Source organism: Zingiber officinale, unplaced genomic scaffold, assembly GCF_018446385.1.
Source record: "Zingiber officinale cultivar Zhangliang unplaced genomic scaffold, Zo_v1.1 ctg192, whole genome shotgun sequence".
Taxonomy (NCBI): Eukaryota; Viridiplantae; Streptophyta; class Magnoliopsida; order Zingiberales; family Zingiberaceae; genus Zingiber; species Zingiber officinale.
In genome coordinates, this window is record NW_024589877.1 from 148376 (window position 1) to 169408 (window position 21033).

Below are 21033 nucleotides of genomic sequence, written 5' to 3' on the forward strand. Positions count from 1 at the left end.
TTGGACTGAGATAAGTCGGCAATTCACATATCTAAAAAATATACGACCCAATATTAATAGAACTTCTTGAGGTAAAGTGTGAGGATAATATTCCAAAATTATCAACGGTATTAAATAAAACTCTTGGAATTCAAGTTTATTAATTTAATCAAATTTTTAAATCGAAATCGAACTGAATTAAAGAAAATATTTAATATTTACTTTTAAAACAAATTATAAAATAATTGAACAGACCTTTTATATCAATTTGATCAGTTAATTTAATTTAATCGAATTTTTGTTCATTCGTGCATCTTTGTACTCATTCATTGTTGTGATTTGTGAAATGTATTAATATGTACACCGATAAAACATGAATTGATTAAAAATATATATACTCAAATGACTAAGACACTTGACCGAGTATGATTTCACACTCCTATCGCTCTCTCTTCTCTTATACCTATAAACAGTTGAAAATTAACAGAGAAGAGAAGTCTTGTGACATTATTTTGTAGATTCAATCTTATCTTCCTTGAAGAAGGAAAAGGATGGAAAAGAATAAGATAACATTAAAAAAAGAAAAGAATGAGATAAAATTCAAAAAGAAGGTAACAAGAAGATATCAAAAAGTTAGGTATGATATAATACCATACTAAAATTTTTACTAAACTATTAATATCAATATGTTTGATATCTATTAATATATTATATGTGGTATATCAAAATTTTTCATAAGTTTTAACACCTAGTTAATACAAATTGATGTGCTATTCATATCTCTAGTAATTGATCATATTAATAAGCTGTTTAGTATGCTCTCGTTATAAACTAAAGAAGGTGAAGGAAAAATAAACTCTATTAGATAGGTGAGCATTATGTTACTATCAGTAATACAGTCATGTAACATAAATAAATCAAACAAACTGATATATATAAACTAACCAAATTTTGTGTACTTATTTAGTAAAATAATCAAACTCTGAACTAAAACTATTAAAATGAATTTTAAAATTTAATTTGTTTTTTAGACTTTGATTCAAATTTGATTTGATGTGAATCTAATAATATATATTTTTCAAATCTATTAATGTTAATAAATTTTTGTATTGATAAACATGATAAATTTTATTTGTGAATATTATTCACTAGCCCTCAGGTACAACACAAGTGATAAGATAAGAGTGATATTGACAAGGCATTTGCTCAGCATGATTGATTTTAAAAAATTTAGTTACTATTGTTGGGTCACTTAGCAAGTTTTATATTTATACTAATTGTCGATGAGAACTTTAATAAGGTAAAGTCAATCATTTAGAATTAATCGGTTCAAAAATTAAATATTTAGATTGCTAAAAAAAAATTAAATATTGTTCATTAACTTTGGTTGTCTTGTTCTAACAAAACAGTCGATTGTTTTTCATTTGGGCTTGATATTGAAATTGATGTTCTTTTATTCCTATTTATTAACTTTTTTATTGTATTGTTCTTTTTCCATGTACTTTTATTTTGCATGGATAATGGCTATTTCTTTTTCGAACAAAGCATTAAGTCTTGTTATAAGCATATTAAAATATTAATAAATCGAACATATATTTTTAAATTTATCAATTTTATTTAATTAGTTGTTAAAACTTTTCTATTTAATTATATATATATTAAATGAATATAAACAAATATCAAATTTAGTCATCAGCATTTAATTATAAATCTAAACAAAATTGGTAAGCTGATCCATATGTCATGTATATCCGACTCATGTTCCTTATCGACTAGGCCAGACCAGCTTAGCCAGCTCATGGAGCTTAAAGCAGACCTGGCCAGAACCGTCCCGCTCCAATCGACACGTAAGTACAATCGCCACGTAGACTTGTGTTCTTTTTCAATTCACACACCTCAGAATTCCTTTCCTCTTGTCCGTGTCCTAATAAAAATTTTACGGCCAAGCACTCAAGAAAACTTTCAGATCTGATCTCGGTTATTATGTTTATTTGGAGGGTAAGCAGCCAATTATAGACTTATAGTTCTCATCCTCCTCGATCAGGATCTGACTGCATCTCGTCGGCGTTCCTCTCCAGCTCTAGGGTTCCAGATCTCCCATGCACCTCCGCTTCTAATCCCCCACCTGCAACCGCTGATATGGAGGCGCCACTGCCTTCCCGCCTCCGAGATCTGGCGTCCAACGGACGCTCCAGCTCAGCCTCCAGCCGATCCCACGATCTCGATTCTCCTTCCTCATCCGCCGGCAGCAGCGCCGTCAGTCACAGCCTTGCCTCCATCCTTAACAACCCCCATGCTGGCCGCTCCGATGCCTCTTGGTCTCTCTGGTGGTCCTCCTCTTCTGCCGCCTACCCCGACCTCACTGCTCCCTTTGCTCCGTCCGTCTCGTTCCCCGAGGTCGCCCGCGCCGACTTTCTTCCCTACATTTCGTCTGTCGCTGATGCATATTCGCGGTTCGAGGACATCCTCAGCCATAGATCAAAGGAGAGCGCCGCTGCTGCCGACGACGCTTCTGGTGGCGACGGAGAGGTCCGAGGGCAAGGGGAGGCTCTGGTGGCTTGTCTCCGGGAGGTTCCGTCGTTGTTTTTCAAAGAGGACTTCGCGTTGGAGGAGGGCGCCACGTTTAAGGCAGCATGCTCCTTCTCACCGTCGGGTGAAGAGAACATGGCCCTCCAAGAGAGATTGACACAATACCTGGATGTCGTTGAGATGCATTTGGTGAGGGAGATCTCACTGCGATCGGATTCGTTCTATGAAGCTCAGGGTCAGCTTCAGGGTCTGAATGGGCAGATCGTGGAAGCATGTGTGAGGATTCGGGAACTGAAGGAAACTATCCGGATCCTAACTGGAGATCTTGTTGGGTCAGCCAGAAAAGTGCAAGAGCTGAATGCCACCCGTGGAAATCTATTAGCACTGCACCAGAAGCTCACTGTCATCCTCTACGTTAGCCAAGCACTGGGGGCAATGAAACTGGTACAACCTGTCACTCTCTAATTCCTTTTTTAATCAAATTACTGTATGATTTCTGTTCAGAACAGATAATATCTAGTAATAGAACACTGTTTCTCTAACTTGTGTTGGAGATTCTTTCTTGTTCAGTACCTCTTTGATGAACGAGTTAATTGATTGATGGGAAAATGAGATAGCTATAATAATCTCATCAAGCAAAGAAGTATTTAGGGGGTTCTAAAATCACTGAACTTGTTATTAAGCTTCAATGCAAATTATGGGCTTCTTATTGGTTTTCCTCTGACGAATTTGTGTAGGCACTTTTCTTGTATCATTCTAAAACACAAAAATAAAAGTTTAATATATTATTAAAATTTTAAGTTGAGTATCAGAATGCATGATTTAACTATACAGGATCATGATACGTGCATCTTAGTTCTTAAGATATTTGAACCATTCAACAGGTCACATAGAATGCAGTTGTTAATATACATAATATGTTACCCAATCATTTACTTACTTTGATGTTTTGAACTTTCACCATTTACATTATGCGGATAACCACCAGTTAAAAGTGATAGGTGCTCTAACGTGCCAAGTTCTGGCTCTGCTTGAGCCTCTATGTGCTTACACAAATGTAGAAGTTTTACGATGCTCTAAAAAATATAAATGTTACTCAAAATTAGCTGCAATCATGGGTATGAAAATCTTATATTACTTAAAACACAATCATAATAACACTACCAGACTTGCATAAAATGACAACAATAGGAACAAACTAATTTCTTGTCAACAAGGCATATAGGATGATTTTCATATTCAAAGATTTATATTGCTGGAGCTCAATGATTTTATCAATCGGGCATATAAAATGTGTTCTATTTTGGACTATCATGGGGATTTCTCACTGTGTATTGTTTGGCTAAAGGATAGTAGCGAGGGAGCAGTTAATGTTGATACACTATTATCCATTGTTTTTACACCTTTTCACGAGCATGATATTCTATGAAATCGTAAGATCACTTTCGAGAGAATTTGTTATGTAATGGCTACCATCATATCGCCACAATTAAGTACTTAAACCAATTTCCATAGAAACAATCCACATATACAAGGAAAAATTCCTGTGTATTAGTGACTCTGTCTAGGATGGATGCTTCCCAGGCCTTACTTGTCTAAAGACGGGAGAGCAGGGGTTAAATTTTTTTTTTATGGATTTCCAGTGCTTGTAGAAACATGCTTTTGAATTCAAAGGGATGTAAGCTATGTGAGTTTAGAAGCATGTATTGATTCATGGTATCCAGTGATTTGGATTAAATATTTTGTTGTCTTTATCCTCTATTCAGTGCTTTTCAAACTTCAAAAAATTATATATAATTTGAATATCTTATAACCTTTCTTGGTAGATTCTTTTGCATTACTTTTCTTGTAATCTAATGAAATCAGGAAAACTTTAGATCATTGCATCCTAAACAATTACGAAATTCCTTTAGTATGCACTTCTGCCAGAATGTCTGCTTTTCTCTCAATTAGTTTATAGCTTACATCTCTTATCTCTGATATGAACAAAATATGATGCAACATAATTGTCTAGTGCAGCTTGTTGCAGCAGCAGATTGTGCTGGTGCTTTAGACGTGATAGATGATTTGCAGCAGTTGCTGGTAAGTTTTGGATTGTTTTTTTTTAATATTTTAAATCTGAGTTGGTGCATGAAACAAAGACTAATTATGGATTTTTTTTAGTTTTTATTGGATATTTGGTAAAATGTCTTGACTCACAGTATTATTTTAGGACATATTTTCAATTGTAAGGATTTGCCATCAATCACTACTAATGAATCTCATACTTTGTGGCATAATTTTTTTTGGTCACATTGGCTAATTTTTTGAATGCAAGCTTTTTTTCGTATGAGGAGTTTTTTGTTCCACATTATACTATTACTAATAGTTTGTAAATCTTGTTGATCAATTCAATACAGAACTTTGATCTTTTCTTCTTGGGTGTCTTGGTTAATTCTTCCCAATATATTTTGATTTTCAATCTCTACTCGATCATAGATCATGTGGAATTTCTTTTGTTGTATCTCTTTGGGTAGTGAAGACATCTGAAAATGGACTAAAATTTGATTAGGATTAGCAGATTGTTATCCATGAATTGGCCTAGTTTTTGGATTATGGGCCAACCATATCTTTTGCAAACCATGGTAAAGGATTTTATACTATATTAAAAGGTGTCAATGAAATTCTTCTTGGTAAAAACAAAGAAGCATTAACCTCTAGATATTGAAGGTTCTTCTATGCATATTTGCTTAGTGTACTTTGAAATGCTATTCTTCTATTGGAGGTAACTTAGTAATATGGAAGTGCAAGAAATAAAGTGAATAATTTCCTACAAAAACAATTTTCTTAGGTAATATTTTACTTAAAGCTAACCCAAAAAATTCCTTTTGAGAAGATTAGCAAAATCTTTCATAAAATAAGCTCCTGCCCTCGAATATTGAGTGAAGTTTTTTCTACAATTTCTTCGTATTTTTAAGACAAGTAACCTTATCAGTTCAGTAAGAGTACTAACAGGTTACAACTTATTGTCTGAGATGCATCTGAAAAGCTACATGTATGTTCAATAATGAATGGATAGTAGTAGGGTATCTTTGTCTACTGCAAAAGTGCCTTGCATTCACATGGAAGAGAAGATAGATTTTTTTTCTTAAGTTATGCTATTCATTTATTGTAACCATTGCTGCTTGAGGTCTGCAGAATCTGCTTTCTATCCAGTGGGTATTCTAATTCATTACTACAGGGCTTCATCTTATTCATTAGTTCAACACATTGAAAAAGAAATTATGTTGATACTTAAAGCTATGTTTCTTATACGCTTTCTGAATTGTTGAATCTGCACAATCTTGCATTAAATTTTTTAATGATCACCTTGTTCACTTTTTCTATTCCTTGTTTGATCAATGATTACAAAACAGGATACTGATGAGCTTGTTGGCCTTCATTGTTTTCGGCATCTTCGAGATCAGTTGTCAAGTGCCTTGGATTCGATAAATAGGTTTGCCTAAACCTTTGATGTTTCCAGACACATTTTTGGTTATACTTCATATGCTGATTTGAGGTCTCAGAAATTAATACATGACTTGCACTAACTAAAAAAATATCTTTTGACTGGAAGAATAGACGATTTGTTCTTCCTTGGTCAATTACTGGTATGGCTAAACATTATTACTCTTTCTGTGTGCTACTTGTTACTGCTGCAATTAATGCATTTGATAGCTTGACACAGTAGGTTTCTATTTTATCTGGGTTTTAGCTGATAACCAATAGAAATAGTGGTATTTTAATTTTTAAGCATTGTAATAATCATAGCGAAGTGAAAAAGCTATTGTTGCTATTGACCAGCTTGTCATCTATTGTCACGCCCCAGAGGAGTCCCTGTTCGAAGAAATTTCGGCAGCATCTCCCCAGTACGGGTGACAATATGAAGCATTACTACATACAAAATATACCTCAACCACACTTGGCTGGAATATATATATACACAACCACGCAGTTTAATAAACCTATACGGCTGGAAGGAAACACACAACAACGTAAACGCAGCGGAAAACACAAACAACACGAAAAACAAGACCAACAACGACACTAAAAAAAATGCCTGCAACCACCAGACTAGACACCAAAAATTCACATCGACTCATTGAAATGCAAAATACACAAAATCAACATACCATTCAAACGATAACAAAACCAAAACGAAAACTATCCTCGAGTGTGACGTGGGACTGGCAGTCGGCATCTCTGGTGCGGTCGTGAGGAGGAGTCGGTAGCATCCAAGGGTGCTCATGCGAGGAAGAGAGATCACCGCTGTGGTAAGGGCAGGAGGCAAGGCCGGCGGCTGGGGCTCGTCGTGACCGACGGAGGTGCGGCGTGGGCGAACGATGGTGGCTGGTGGCGCGGCGCCAATGTCTCGGGTCGAAGATTTGCAGCGATCAGGCGAGAGAGGAGAGGGCAGCGGCGCGAGAGGGGAAGAAGAAGCCCGGCGCCGTGTGGGGAGCTAGGGCACGGCAAGGGCAAGGGCAAGGGCGAGGGCAAGGCAAGGGTTTGGCGCCGAGGGCTCAAGGGAAAATCCAGCTTTTATAACTTAGGCTTTTAAAAATTTAACCCTAGATAAACCTCTCAATCAATTCCCACTTCCGGGTATTCCAAACAGACTTTTTCTCGCCCATAAGTGCATCCCCTCTAAATACGTCACACGAGCTCCGATTAAATCCCAGAAAATTTCTAAAAATTCCTAAAAATTCCATTAAGATTTTTCGTCCATTAAATCTTATTATTTAATTATTATTTGGTTGCAGTATTTTACATCTATCCAGAATTTAAGCAAAAATAACTTATGACAATGCTCATCTTTTGATCTTTCTATTTTGAAGGTTTTACTGTTGCTATTTAAAAATGAGTTAGTAGTTCTAATAATTGATCTTTGGTCAACCTTTTTGGTTGATGATTAATTTTGAATCAATCTGCACATGCAATAGTTAGTCTTAGGCGATTGGCTTAATCATCTTATGAATGTCTTGATTTTTCACCTTTATTGTAAGTGTAGGAAGTTAATTTCATTCTTGAGATGTATTTTGATAACAAGTTATGCTGGTTTGCTGTCCGCACAATTGCATTTACATTTGAAATTATTATTATTTTTTTGTGAAACTTTATAGATTCCCTCAGCACCAAGATTGAGTCATGTCTAGAATTTCTTATCTTAAAGACTGCAATGCCAACCGTGGAGTATTCATACAACTATAGTTACTTGCACTGAGAAAAGATGTTACTATATAAATTTGCTACAAATTGACTTGTTTCCTAGTTAAATATTTCAATCGCATATACACTTTCTTATTAATCTCTATACTCTAGATTTATAATTACTATCTTATGAGACTTATTTGTTTCATTATTTAGAGTTTGGTTTTAACATGCTATATTCATTTTTTGCAGCATTCTTTCAGCAGAATTCATGCGTGCTTCCATACCTGATGGCAAGGTTTTTGATTCAATGATTTTATCAAGATTAGTGAGTAAGGCTAGTGATCTTATGAAAGGAGTAGAGGACCAAGTATGTAAACCCTCGTCTTTGTTCTTTTGCTTATTGTATGTTAAGTGGTAGATGTTGACTTTTAACTTATATTACATTTTACGTAGTTGCTGTACAATTTCCTTTTTATGGATTTCTTAGGTTGATTATTTTGATATACGATGCTGTAGTTGAAGAAGTTTCATTTATATGAATTTTGGAAGTTGAGTTTTGAATATATTTTATGATAGATGCTTTCTTATATATATTGTTTTGCATCTTGACAGTATAGTTCTACAAGTTGTTCCAATTGTCTTTGGAGCTTGCATACATATACTCTATGCAGTCCCTTAGCTGCTCAGAACATGTTTGATATACAATATGTTAATCAGAGACCTTAGGGATGGATGATACAAAATGTGAAAATATTATTAACAAGATATGCACGGAGGAAAAATTCCATGGTCACAATTCTCCTTTATACCTAGATGATAGCTAAAAGAGAACTAATTATTTTTTTTAGTTGCCAACTATTTTCCATTATGATATCAGTTAGTTTACTTGAATTATTCTGCAACAACTATCCTGTCGGTTGTTAGAATTAGTAGTCTTTTCCCAATTTCCTACCTTACTATCTCTGATGTGTGTTTGCTTTTCAATATTTTCACTTCATTAGTATCAAATTCATGTTTACATCTATTCAAAATGCCTCTTCCTTCTCTGTTTTCTTTTATCATTTGAAGTCCAAGATTGTTGTAAGTATATCAATAATTTGCCTAAACTTCAATAATTGCGTGAACTAGGCTGCTGTAAATTACTGCAAGTCACATAAGGTACTATGTTTTACTGCAGGTAAAGTTAGAGGATGAGGAAAGCTCTAACCTTCAAGATTGTCTTCTTCCACTCATCATCGGTCTACTAAGAACAGCAAGTTTCCTTTCTTCCTCATTTGATTTTATTTTGATAGATGTGCTTTATTTTTTTGAAGTAACTGTGTTAATGCATATAGTTGATTTCACTTTCCTTTCTATTTATTTATCTTCATTGTCTGGCCGTATTTATTCCAACAATGGGGTTGGCCATTCATATTCATAGATTTAGAGAAATTTTAACTTTGGTTGTCTTGGTCTAATGCAACACTCAAACGTTTTTCATTTGGGCTTGGGATTGAAATTGTTGTTTTTTTATTTCTATTTATCAACTTTTTTATTGTATTGTTCTTTTTCCATGCACTTTGATTTTGCATGGATAATGGCTATTTCTTGTTCAAACAAAGACATTAAGTCTTGTTATGAGTCGAGGTATCCATAACTAATTGGAATGATCCAGTGTCATGCTGTGTTGACACCTTGCGCTGGTTGCACCGTTTCTTGTGTTTGGTTTCTTGACAAAAAGAAAGGAAGAAGACAAAGTTAGAGGAATTGGATGAAAGCCTTGATGGAGCTAGAGGAACGAAGAAGATACCATCTTGGATCTTGACACCTGTGGACATCTGAAATTCAACTGACGATGTTGTTGAGTGTGTCCAATTGGCACCTAAGCATCTGCAGCTTGTGAGTTTTGTGCATGACACATAAGATATGTGCAAAACTTATATTTATCTGTCACACAATTGCACACCTCCGCTTCAGCCCCATGCTTGCTGTCTCTCATTGCCCATGAATATTGGAAGAAACTCTTAGAAGAAGTCGACACCTGTATTGTCTATCATACCTTTGTCGTGTGCTACTTGGTCAGTCCAACATGTATGCTTTGGCCATGCTGACCAACATGGCATGCTATTTTAGACTGCGATTCAAACATTCAGCAACATGGTTTTAATTATTGTTTTCATGATTTATCTATGCACTCCTCATACCCTTTCCATTTTTTTAATAGGACTTGGATTGTGCTAACTAATGTGTTAAAGGAAATTATCTTCAGTAGTTTCATGTGGAATGGTGATAGCCAAGTAATCTTTGTTTAGCTATGGTTTAACTAACACCTTCACTTTTCTTAAAGAGATATTTTGTTTCTTTCTAAGAGGATCTATATACTTTATTTTAGGCAAAGCTTCCGTCTGTGTTGAGGCTGTACCGTGATACACTTATTACTGAAATGAAAGCTTCAATTAAAGCTACAGTCGCTGCTTCTCTTCCAGTTCTATTAGCTCGACCAATGGATTCTGATCTGGTTACCAGCGACAGAGTTGGTGATTCAGATGGTCTGGCTAATTGTCATATTCTTTTGCATACATGAAGATCAATATTATTATTTTTTCTTGTTTTCATGTTCTTACATCTTGAATCAGGTGGAAGTTTGTCCCTTGCAAGCAAGTTGCGGAGTCTATCTCCTGAAAGCTTTGTTCTTCTTTTGAAGGCTATTTACAACGTTGTGCAGGTAAAAGTATTTAGAATTATTCCATTTTCCATTCACTTAATGATATTTTCACATACACAACTAGTCTATGTTACTCAGACTGGAATGTAATTACTTGAAACAGAATGGATCTGGATGTCTGTCACCTCATCTTTATAATAAAAGTTTTACATTTGATCAGTTGGGGAGCGGTGTGTGTGTGTGGAGGTGAAGAGCGTTAACATGTTAAAACCAATCATCACTACATTATGCCACTGTTTCAGTCAATTTTGTTCCTTGAAATGTTTACAGATCATGGGTCCTATCATTTGTGGATAACCTCTTTATCTCAGGAAAAACAAGATATATTCTCTCATTTTGTGGGAATTTCCAGTCAACATATATATATATATATATAGCCGAAATTTTGAACGTAGGATGAATTTGTCAACTTGGGATGTCGGAGGATATCCTTCTCTAAGTTATTGTTATAGATAAATAAACAAGGGATCTGAAATTGGTTAGAAATTGATCAAATATAAAATTGGATCTTTCAGTTTGACCAAATTAGCTTCTCAATATTATTCACAAGTATAATCTAGGGTAAATTACAATGTACTCTCAAAAGATTTTAATCTATGTTTGTTGGACTCAGATATGAGTAGACAACATCCAAAATCGAAATGTTCCACATGACTACTACTATAATTTTCACACGTGATGAATAGAGATGTTGTGTGCTCACTTTGAGTGTGAGGTTAGATGATGAGTCCAAATATGTCGTTTTAATATTACTCTTCCCTATCTTCCTAAAATGCACTCAACACCATTTTAGTGTCCAATCAAGCCTAACTTATGTAGCTAGATTATTTTAAAATAAAAGCATCCCTATCATAATGTTTAAATTTCATTAAAATTTATAAAAATGTAAAAAAATTCTAATCTTTGCTAATCCCCCATAAAGATGTGTGTTCCTATACACAAATTCCAAAGCTGTTGGCAGGAGCAATATTTTGAACATTTTCCTTTTCTTGCTCTTCCCCTTATACTTTGATCTTTCCTCTTCTGTTTCCGTTCCCCTACCCTTCTTTTGCTCTCCTTCTACAACTTACTGCTTGCCTATTCTCTTTTGGTTATCAATCTCCCTCATATCTTGTGCCATTTCTACCATCACCTAAGGGGACAATATTGTTTGCCACAATCACTGTTGCTTTGTTGTAATGACCACTTTGCTACCTTAACTGACCTAGTTGACCCATTCTTTGTTAGGTCTCCTTCTTGCCATTAACTTGGTCTCTTTTTTCAACCTCAGCAATGTCTCTTTCACTATTGTCCTTTTTCAACCTCAACAATCTTTCTTTCACTATTGTCCCTGTAACTAACAATGTAGATTCCCAATATATATTTTCCATTAACTTGTGTTTTTTTTCAACCCCAACAATGTATATTCCCTGTAACTGGCAAAATCTCGATTACAATTGTCAATCTGCAAAAGATTGGTTGAATATGCTATAGCTCAATTGGAGAATCAGATTCCTGATTGAAAAAGAATCCAGATTAAAGAATTGCCAATTATATTATTGCAATTGACCAAGCCTTCCTACTTTCTTGAAAAAGTTAATACAGTTTCAATTGTCCAATCTGTAATTGATAAAGTCTTCTGCTCTACTCTTAAGTGGTCCACCCAATTGCTACCGGAGGTGGAGTGCCACACAGGTTTGAGGTGTTGAAACATGGCTCCTAAACTATGTTATATGAAAAAAATAATTTGGGAATTTTCTCTTAAATACTCTCCTTTACCTATGTATATTATCTTATTGTCATCTTACATTTATACCCATGTGGGTTCTATATTTACAGATCAATTAGGTCCCAAACTATTTACAATTATGATCCTATCATATGCAAATTGAAGATCGATAGTGTGGTAATTAGCCTTTATTTGTTTGTTCTTAATTGTGCAAACTTTCCTCTGCTTATTTGTAGCTACTTCTGATGAAATTATTTCATGATTGTTCAACTTTCATTATATGCCTTTTTAAAGGTTTGCCTATTTCTGCATCTTGTTATATTCACTTATATGATTTTCAAGCTTAATTTAGGACTGTTGTGCATGATCTGTTACCATTTAGTGAATACAGGCACATTTGACGCGGGCTGCAGAAGTTAAAAGGATTGTTGAGCTGATTATGGGAAATGTTGATGGTTGTTATGCTGTTGAACCCAGTGTTGCTGCAGTTGCACATGGTACTGCAGAAGGTTCCCAAGAGAACAATGGCCATCTTGTTCCATATGTTTCTCATTCCCTTCCCAGAAATCCTCCTAAAATCTCATTGGTTCAAGGAAAAGCTAATGATTCAAGTCCAAGCACATCCAAAAATTTTCGGTGAGATTTTGTAGAGTTTGGTTTGATATGATTTCATAATGCTATTAAATCCTATATTGTTTCTGTAATTCCATCATCCTCAATGTTTTTGGATGATAATTTTTCTTTGAGTGTTTATTGCTTTTGTTTAAGATGGTACGACCATCGAGTTAGATAACCAATAAATGCTCTAGTTAGACAATGTGAAACTATGACAAATGCCATATCAAATGACGAAGAGGAAGGCCAAAAAAGACTTGGTTAGCAACAATAAAATAAAATAAAATTTATTTAAATATAAATGATAATATCGCAGGGGATAGAGTCCAATGACGTAGAAGGATCTATATAACCAACGTTACCTAGTAGGATAAGACATGGTTGTTGTTCATTGTTCTTTTTTGCTTAACAAGTTTCTCCAACATTCTAGAATTTACTTGTATTATCAATTGGTTTCTAGTAGTTACTTTCTTGTATGTTTTATTGTTTTTGTTCGGCTTATAGAAAGACATTTTTAGGTGGTTAGCACAATCACCCTTGTTCCTTTATGAAACATTTACTTGGAGGGAAAGTTGAAAGACTGGGAGCTGATGAAAAACTTAGAAGAAAAATATTGTTGTTTGTTTATTTGCGCATAAATTGGGAGAGGCAGAAATTGTGAACTTCATAGTCATCTTTTAAAAACTAATCTATGCAAAAACATGAAGAAACCTAAAGGGAAAAAAACCAATAAAATGGAAATTTCTTTCTTCCTTTTACTGTGTCATAGTAAATACTGAAATAGTTGAAAAAATGACTACTTAAACTTCCTTCAGTCCTCCATTTATCCATATAAAAAATTCATTTTAGTCTTCTTTCCCATTTCATCTTTGACTTTTCCATTCTCTTCCTTTTTTATTTCCTTTTAAGCAAATAATATTAGAAAAATTTCTCTATACATTATGTGTACTATGGATCTATCATGTATTAACTCTTGGTTTGTGCTAAATAATTATTCTTATCAGGAAAGATTAAGTCACAGCTATTTTGACTTCAGTTGGATGAGTGTTGTTGGTCTCTTTTATTCCATTGAAGATATGGAACAAACCTAAAGAAATTATCTATTTAGTTAAGATGAGCAATTATTATGAATAAACTATGCTATCTTCTTTTATGATACCTTAAGTTGCTATAAAAATAGGGAAATTACGGATATGATTTTTTTTTAATGTAAGTAAAACAATTAAAGGATTAACACCGCGGCACCGCCTGCAGGATTAAAAGAAGTTAGTTGTACTATTATTTTCTTAAGCAGTCTCCTTACATTGTTTAATCCTTTTGATTTACACGCAACATTCCTCACCTCTCAAAGCCCTGTTAGAAACTATCAGGTGAAAGAAAATCTTTCTTAGCTGATAGAACCGTGGCAATGTCATGAATTTATGTACTATTTAAAATTATCATGTAGGTTTGAAAACTTTCCCTCATCATCCTTTCTTTTTTTCTGAATTGATATTTTATTCAATTTTCTGAATTATCAGTAGCCAGTAAGCATGCCCTTGATGTTAAACATAAATTCCTCAAAAGTGTGTTCTGATCTTAGGTAACGAAAAGTGCCAAGTTGGTTTTTGTGGGACTGGATAATTTGTGAGAATATTTATAGTTGGTATTGTTTCATCTGAGAATAATGGACATTCAGATAATTTGGAAGAACTAAGCAGTCACTGGTTGAAATTTCCAAATACCCAGAATCTCAGTTAGTACCACCCTATGCGATACAAAATTCTAGAGTTGGTGTTGCTTTGTCTATGGATTAAAATCCCTTGCCATGCAAAGCGGCATGCCGAAAACTTACTGCTATGATAAAGTACCAACATTTGATATTGGCTGATATGGAGAATCTCTTGTTGCATCTGTGGTGGTCTTGCTAGTGAGTTTCATATGCTGTTGATGCTCAAGATGCTTTGGCACATATCGAAGTGTGTCAAGATAAATCAGCATGTTTTTTAACCTTTTCTTTAAAATTCTATTTCAATTGATTATCCAATCATTGTAGTTTTATGTTTAAAAGTAAACTACTTAAGGTGAAGAGTATTGAGCGAGTAAATCTCATCAGAGTTCATTTCTACATGCATTGAAGAAAAAAATGTGTAAAATCATTTTTAATTCAAGTATCTAACTAATATAGTCTTTTTTGAAAAGTAGAAGGTTTAAGTTAGTGACATTTAAATGATTAAAATTCATCTTTAAAATAAGTTAAAGCATGTCAACTATTATATGATATGGTACAATAAAATTTTAATTTTTTTGAATATTTAATTATTAAACGTACATTAAAATTCATCGAAGGGGATTAAATAAGTAAAATCATTTTAAATTCATCTCAATACTCTTCGATGCATGCCAACACTTTTTGTGCTAGCCTCTACTGTGGCAAAGCATAAGACAAGACTCACAACTTTTAGTGGGTTGCCAATTTTAGTTTTGAATTTTGAGTTTTTAATGAATCTAATCTCAAGTTAGAAAAATAACAAATCTAATCTAACATGTACTTTCAATTGTGTACTTTAGTCAAATGTTTAAACTAAGGTTTAAAATATTGTTTCATGTTGAAGAATCTGTACTTTGCCAATCTACTATTTGGGTACCATATTTTGTTGAGCCTTGGTAACCTTGAGCATGCATCAAAGTGTGCCAAAATGAACTAGGATGAGATTTATTCTTTTGATTTTCCTTTTTGCTTGGCTTGCTTACTTCCAAAAATATGATTATAATTTGATATAATCTATTCAATTAAAATTTTAGAGTAAAAGATTATAAATATAACAAGCATCTCAATCATTGTCCATATTAAAGCTAGATTAATGGAGCATAAGGTATGGTTTGCTTATTTAGACACCTCATAATAGCTAAAGATTAATTTAATAATATTTTCAAAACCGTCCTTTTAATTTTTTTTTATTTTTTACAAAATATTCATAATAGTAATTTGGCAAAGTTCTCACGCTCCTTAGTTTTACTTTTTTCCCAAATCATGCTCCTTAGTTTTGAAGTTCCCAAAAGGCACACTTTCACTTTCTCTTTTTTACATACCAAAAATACCCCCAGATTACATTTTTTCCCCCCTTTGCAATTTTTTTCTCGAGAGCCAAAACTTAAGTGTTTTGAGGAAAAAAAGCATATTTTATTTATAAACAAAGTTAAACTAATCATTTCATACGCATATGATTGTTATAAATTTAGTCTTATCTAGGTTGTAGTATCTTACATTCCTGGCATGATGCTTGTAATCTTGCATACATTTGATAGTTGAATATTTTTTAGGAGAGTTGCTTTTGTTTTCAGAATTTCTTTAATTGCAGCACACTTACAGCTCCCTTTTTTTATAATGATATGGTTGTTAAATGCTACATTGATTCATGAGAAATTTAAATTGCTATCATTAATTTTCAGTGCTGATGTACTGAGAGAAAACACAGAAGCTGTATTTGCTGCTTGTGATGCTGCTCATGGAAGATGGGCAAAACTACTTGGTGTCCGTGCCCTCCTTCATCCCAAATTAAGACTTCAAGAATTCTTACGCATTTATGACATAACCCAGAACTTTATAGCTGCTACAGAGAAGGTAAGTTTGAATTTTCCTGTTTTTTTTGTGATTATTAAACTGATTCATAGGCTTAGTAAAAATTTGAAATTACTCCTTTTTTCTAGCTTGGTGGAAGATTGGGTTATAGTATTCGTGGTACTCTTCAGTCGCAGTCAAAGGCATTTGTTGACTATCAGCATGATTGTCGTGTGAGTCATAGGAAAATTAGTGGAAAACATTATGTTTCTTGAACTTAAGTATATTTTCAAATTTTTGAAGTACCTAATGTTGTTGCATGTAAATTATGTTTATGATAATTATGCTCCAAACTGAATTTGCCTTGTTGGTTCTGTATAGATGACCAAAATCAAGGCAGTCCTCGATCAGGAAACTTGGGTTGCTGTGGATGTCCCTGATGAATTCCAGGCCATAGTTATACTTTTGTCTTCTGCTGATGTATCAATAAACAATAGTGAACTGTTGTCAAACAGTCCCAATTCTAGCACCATTGAAACAACTGTTGTTTCTAACCAAGACCATACTATTCAGAAAGAATTTGATCAAGCTGCTGATCATGATAAACAAACTTCTTCCCCCTTATCAGCTATGGTAAACCAAAACACCATTGTAGAGTCTACACCTAAACAGAATAGCAATGCTAGTTCAAATGAACCTGGAAGATCAGCTTCTCAAATGCTCGTGTATCAAGGTGTTGGCTATCACATGGTAAACTGGTTAGTTACCCATGCAATAATCTATGTTAAGCATCCACGACAATCCTACCTTTACTGCTAGAGAGTAAATTGTTAGATTAGTTGTCTGTTTTATATTACTCTTTATGTTACTAATTTTGTGTTGCAAGTTCTTTAAATTAATTCCATAAAATAATCTGATGCAGTGGCTTAATATTGTTAAAGATGCTATCAGAGTATGTTGATATTAGTAAATTCCTGCCATCATTGTCATCTGAAGTGGTTCATCGTGTAGTGGAAATATTGAAGCTATTCAACATGAGGACTTGTCAGCTTGTTCTTGGAGCTGGCGCAATGCAGGTTTGCTTTGGTTAATTCCTTAAACAAAGTTGTTAAGTCAGAATCACAAATACTTGTTGCTATGATAAAATGGGAGGTCTATTCATTGACCAAATTGTCTATGCCCAAGGTTAGAGTAATTATTTGATTGGTTTGTTGTCATATCATGCTATACTATGACTTTTCATTCTCACTTGCACTTTAGCTTTTATTTCAAGTTACAATCAAACAAAAAATTTATGTTTTATACAAGAGCTGCCTGTTGTTGTAGTCTCTTAGATAAATGTTGTAATTAGAATGAATATTTTCATAGGGAGAAAAGTCAATAATTTTTAATTTTTTTGGTCCTATCACATCCTTTATCAATTCATTTACTAGTCTCTGTTGTCTCCTCTTTAAGTTTCAATGGCTGATGATATGCCAAGAATATAATGAAGGGGAGAGGGACATGAAAGGTCTGAGAAGATCAATACATCTGGAGGCAAAGGAGAGAGAGAGGGGAGATTGAGTTCCATGAGGTCAGAAACAATAACATGGATGTTAGTGAGCTTGTAGGAGGATGAGATGTTGAGAGAATGGGCAGTTGGATTACTTCTATTATGGACTCTAGGATGGTTTATTGGCATTAATTGCTCAGGCCAAGCTATACCATTGGATTATAAATTTTGTCTTTACTTGGTAATGTACCATCCAAAGTTTTGAAGAATGTATTCCAAGTGGCATGTGGTTGGGAAATCTGCTAGCTATACACGGTGTGAGCATGTATGAGAATGGTTATGTAGTTCATATTCAACAATCAACTATGCTTATTTAAAGTGACACTATAGTTATTCAAGACTGCATCAATATAAAACATCCATGAGGGTTACCCTTATAATATAAGTGACATTTAGGTTATCAAAAACAAATCTGCTGATCATCGCTCTTGCCTTCCTGCTTTCAGGTATCAGGTTTAAAGTCCATAACTTCTAAGCATTTAGCTTTGGCAAGCCAGATTGTCAGTTTTGTTCATGCGATAATACCAGGTAAACCAATGATAATTACTGCATTTTAACAGTCATATCCTGCCGTCATCTTGTCTTTTTAATATATCCAGAGCTGTAATCAAAGTGTGCTTTATTCTAATAGGCTTATATTGAAGCAATTAGATATGTTTGATCTTCAAATTTCAATTTCCAAGTGCCATCATTTCTTAGTCTTCATGTGTAGTTATAATAAACATCCTTAAAACTATTAATCAGCTGAACAAACACTTAGTTTGGTCTTTTCTTTTTGAGTTGCTGTGGATATATTTATCTATTAAAAAATGAGAGAGTTTATGGTGGTCTGAAATTATTACTAATCTTTGTGAGAACTCGTTTAATACATTATGTATGCATTGTGGCTATGTCTGTTGTATCTTTGATTGTTTGAATCTCGATCAGATAACCACTTGTTTGCTTTAGTGATTAGTCTCTTCTATTTTCTAGGTTTTTACTGCTAATCGTATCACTTTCTCCTTGCTAGCATGGTTTTCCTTTTGTGTTGCAAGTGACTAGAAATTGAGTCATGGAAATACATTAATGAAAAGTCATAACCATCATTATTATCCACTTATCCAGGATCCAATATTAATTCAATGGAAATTCTTATCTTGCTTATCTATCTTTTTTGAAGAAGTAAAGTCTCTCTGTTTCATTTTGTTCAGCTTGTTGATACAGACATACCTGAACAGTCATCTTCTACTCTTCCAACCAAGTTTCAGTATCGCTATGCTATATAGACTATTAGGTGCATTTATCAATTATGCTATTTATTATTCATCTTTTCCCCTTCATATCTGTATATGACATTTGCACTTTGAGTAGACATCTGACATTCCTATAGTATTGTTTACATAAAAATCTAGAAACAATTTTGTTAGGTTCTTGGATCCACATCCATATTGTATATTTGTCGGCAAGTGTTTAATAATAGTTTAAGTATACTCTGCTGATACTCCATTATTAAGGTACACTATACTTAGTTACTTAGGTGTTGAGTTCTTTTTTTTCGAGGTCAGAATTAGTTGTTTTAGAACTGTAGATTATATACTTTGTAGCTTTACACCATACTCTGACTTCAAATTGTTCACTTTGCCTGGTGAACATTTTTTTAGGTTAATGATCTGTGTATTTGTCACATTGTAACCTTAACTAATGAAGTAGTTGGAGTTCTTTGTCTTAATCTTAGTTCTCTTATAGTGTCAGGCTTTTTTTATAATTTGTTTTCTCATATATTATCCATCAATTGCAGAAAATTTATCCAAATTTCAAATCTACACAAAAGCCAACATATATTTCTGCTGAATGTGATTGTTTCTTTTCCTTTACTGCTATCTTATTTTCTTCAACCATTTGCTTGGTCATGCGTGGGCCAATTTTTGTAATGCTATTTTTTGCACATTTGTTGATGTATGAATGTGATTATATGAAGAAATACAACGTGTTCTTTTCGAGAAAGTACCTGAGGCCCGCAAAGCATTGCTTGCAGTAGAGATAGAAAGAGTGGCACAGGTATGACCATATGAAGTTGACTGATTTTTTTGTGTAAGAACTTGCAAATTCCTGTTTCCTGTCTATTTGCATGCTTTCCATAATCATCAATCAACTTCATGCAAAGATTGCTATAGACAGAGTAATGGTGCAATTGTAGAGATACTTAAGGAAGAATAAAGCAAGTAAATGAAAACATCCACTAACATGTTTGGTTTATAGAGTGAAATTAATGAGGAATGACATAGTTATTTCTAGGGAATGAAATAGAGTAGGAGCAGTATAGGTACTATATTCCTTGGTTTGGCTTATGAAATGAAATAAACTAGGCATAGAATAAAAATATATATCTGTAGTTTGGTTCATAGAATGGAATGCTTGTTCCATTCTCATTTCTTTAGTTATATTGTAGAAAAAAATAGTAGACAAGAAATAATCTCCTCAGTATAAAAATATCCCAAACAAGAAAGGATCTTCCTGGAGTTGGCCTACTTTCTCATTTTGCTCACTCAGCCCATCTGTTTCTTTTAATTCATTGAACCTGCAACTCTGCAAGGCCCATCCACCTATGCAACCTGTCCATTTCACATTTCCCTTCAGCTCGGTTGGTTAGCCTGTCTTACTCATCTAGCCATCTGGTTATTGTTCTGCTGAGCTAGCGCATGATACGTATTCTTTGGATAGTGGAATGGATTAATGGATTAGGAACATATTCCTTGGAATTGTTAAAAGAGGAGTTAAGAAGGATCATGAAGGAACAACAATTCCTTGAGAGTTGATATTCCAAGTTCATTGAGCAACCAAACAAATGAACAATTATTCCATTAGAATTCTTGAGTAGAGTAGCTATTCCTGCAAACTGAAGATACAAATGTTTATATTTCATTCTTGCCTATGTGACTACCATAGGCTTCATGGCAATATTTATTGCAATGAAATAAGTTCTACAAAAAAGGCCCTTCCCTAATGCTTTGTTTATGAGATAGCTTGTGGAAAATAGTGAATGAACAAGTGGATATATGAACCTTCCTTTATTTACTTAAGTGGACACTGATTTGAGATGGATTGAATGGAAGAAAAACAAACCATCTGTTCTATTTCATCCTTACTTTATTTCCTTGGGTTGAAACTATTGTGGGATGGAATGAAGGTAAGAAAAAGCAACCATCTAATTCTAACTTTCCTTCCACATGAAAATTTATAATTTGTTTCTGTGTTTC

At 34.0% G+C, this 21033-nt stretch overlaps 1 protein-coding gene across 2 annotated transcripts; it reads left to right on the forward strand.

The window, feature by feature from the left end:
• Window positions 1-1910: 1910 nt before the first annotated feature.
• LOC122036680 (vacuolar protein sorting-associated protein 54, chloroplastic-like) lies at window positions 1911-20955 on the forward strand. Of its 2 annotated transcripts, XM_042596079.1 has the most exons (14): window positions 1913-2952; window positions 4528-4590; window positions 5904-5983; window positions 7927-8044; window positions 8855-8929; window positions 10049-10205; window positions 10293-10381; window positions 12481-12725; window positions 16137-16308; window positions 16395-16478; window positions 16627-17003; window positions 17168-17321; window positions 18244-18325; window positions 19755-20955. In XM_042596079.1, the coding sequence occupies exons 1-14, from the start codon at window positions 2119-2121 to the stop codon at window positions 19838-19840; spliced, it is 2616 nt and encodes an 871-aa protein (XP_042452013.1). In that variant the 5' UTR covers window positions 1913-2118; the 3' UTR covers window positions 19841-20955. The 2 variants fall into 2 exon arrangements, 1 of the variants encoding a protein (XP_042452013.1); XR_006127417.1 differs by lacking the exon at window positions 19755-20955 and having other exon boundaries at window positions 1911-2952; window positions 16627-16995.
• The last annotated feature ends 78 nt before the right edge of the window (window positions 20956-21033 follow it).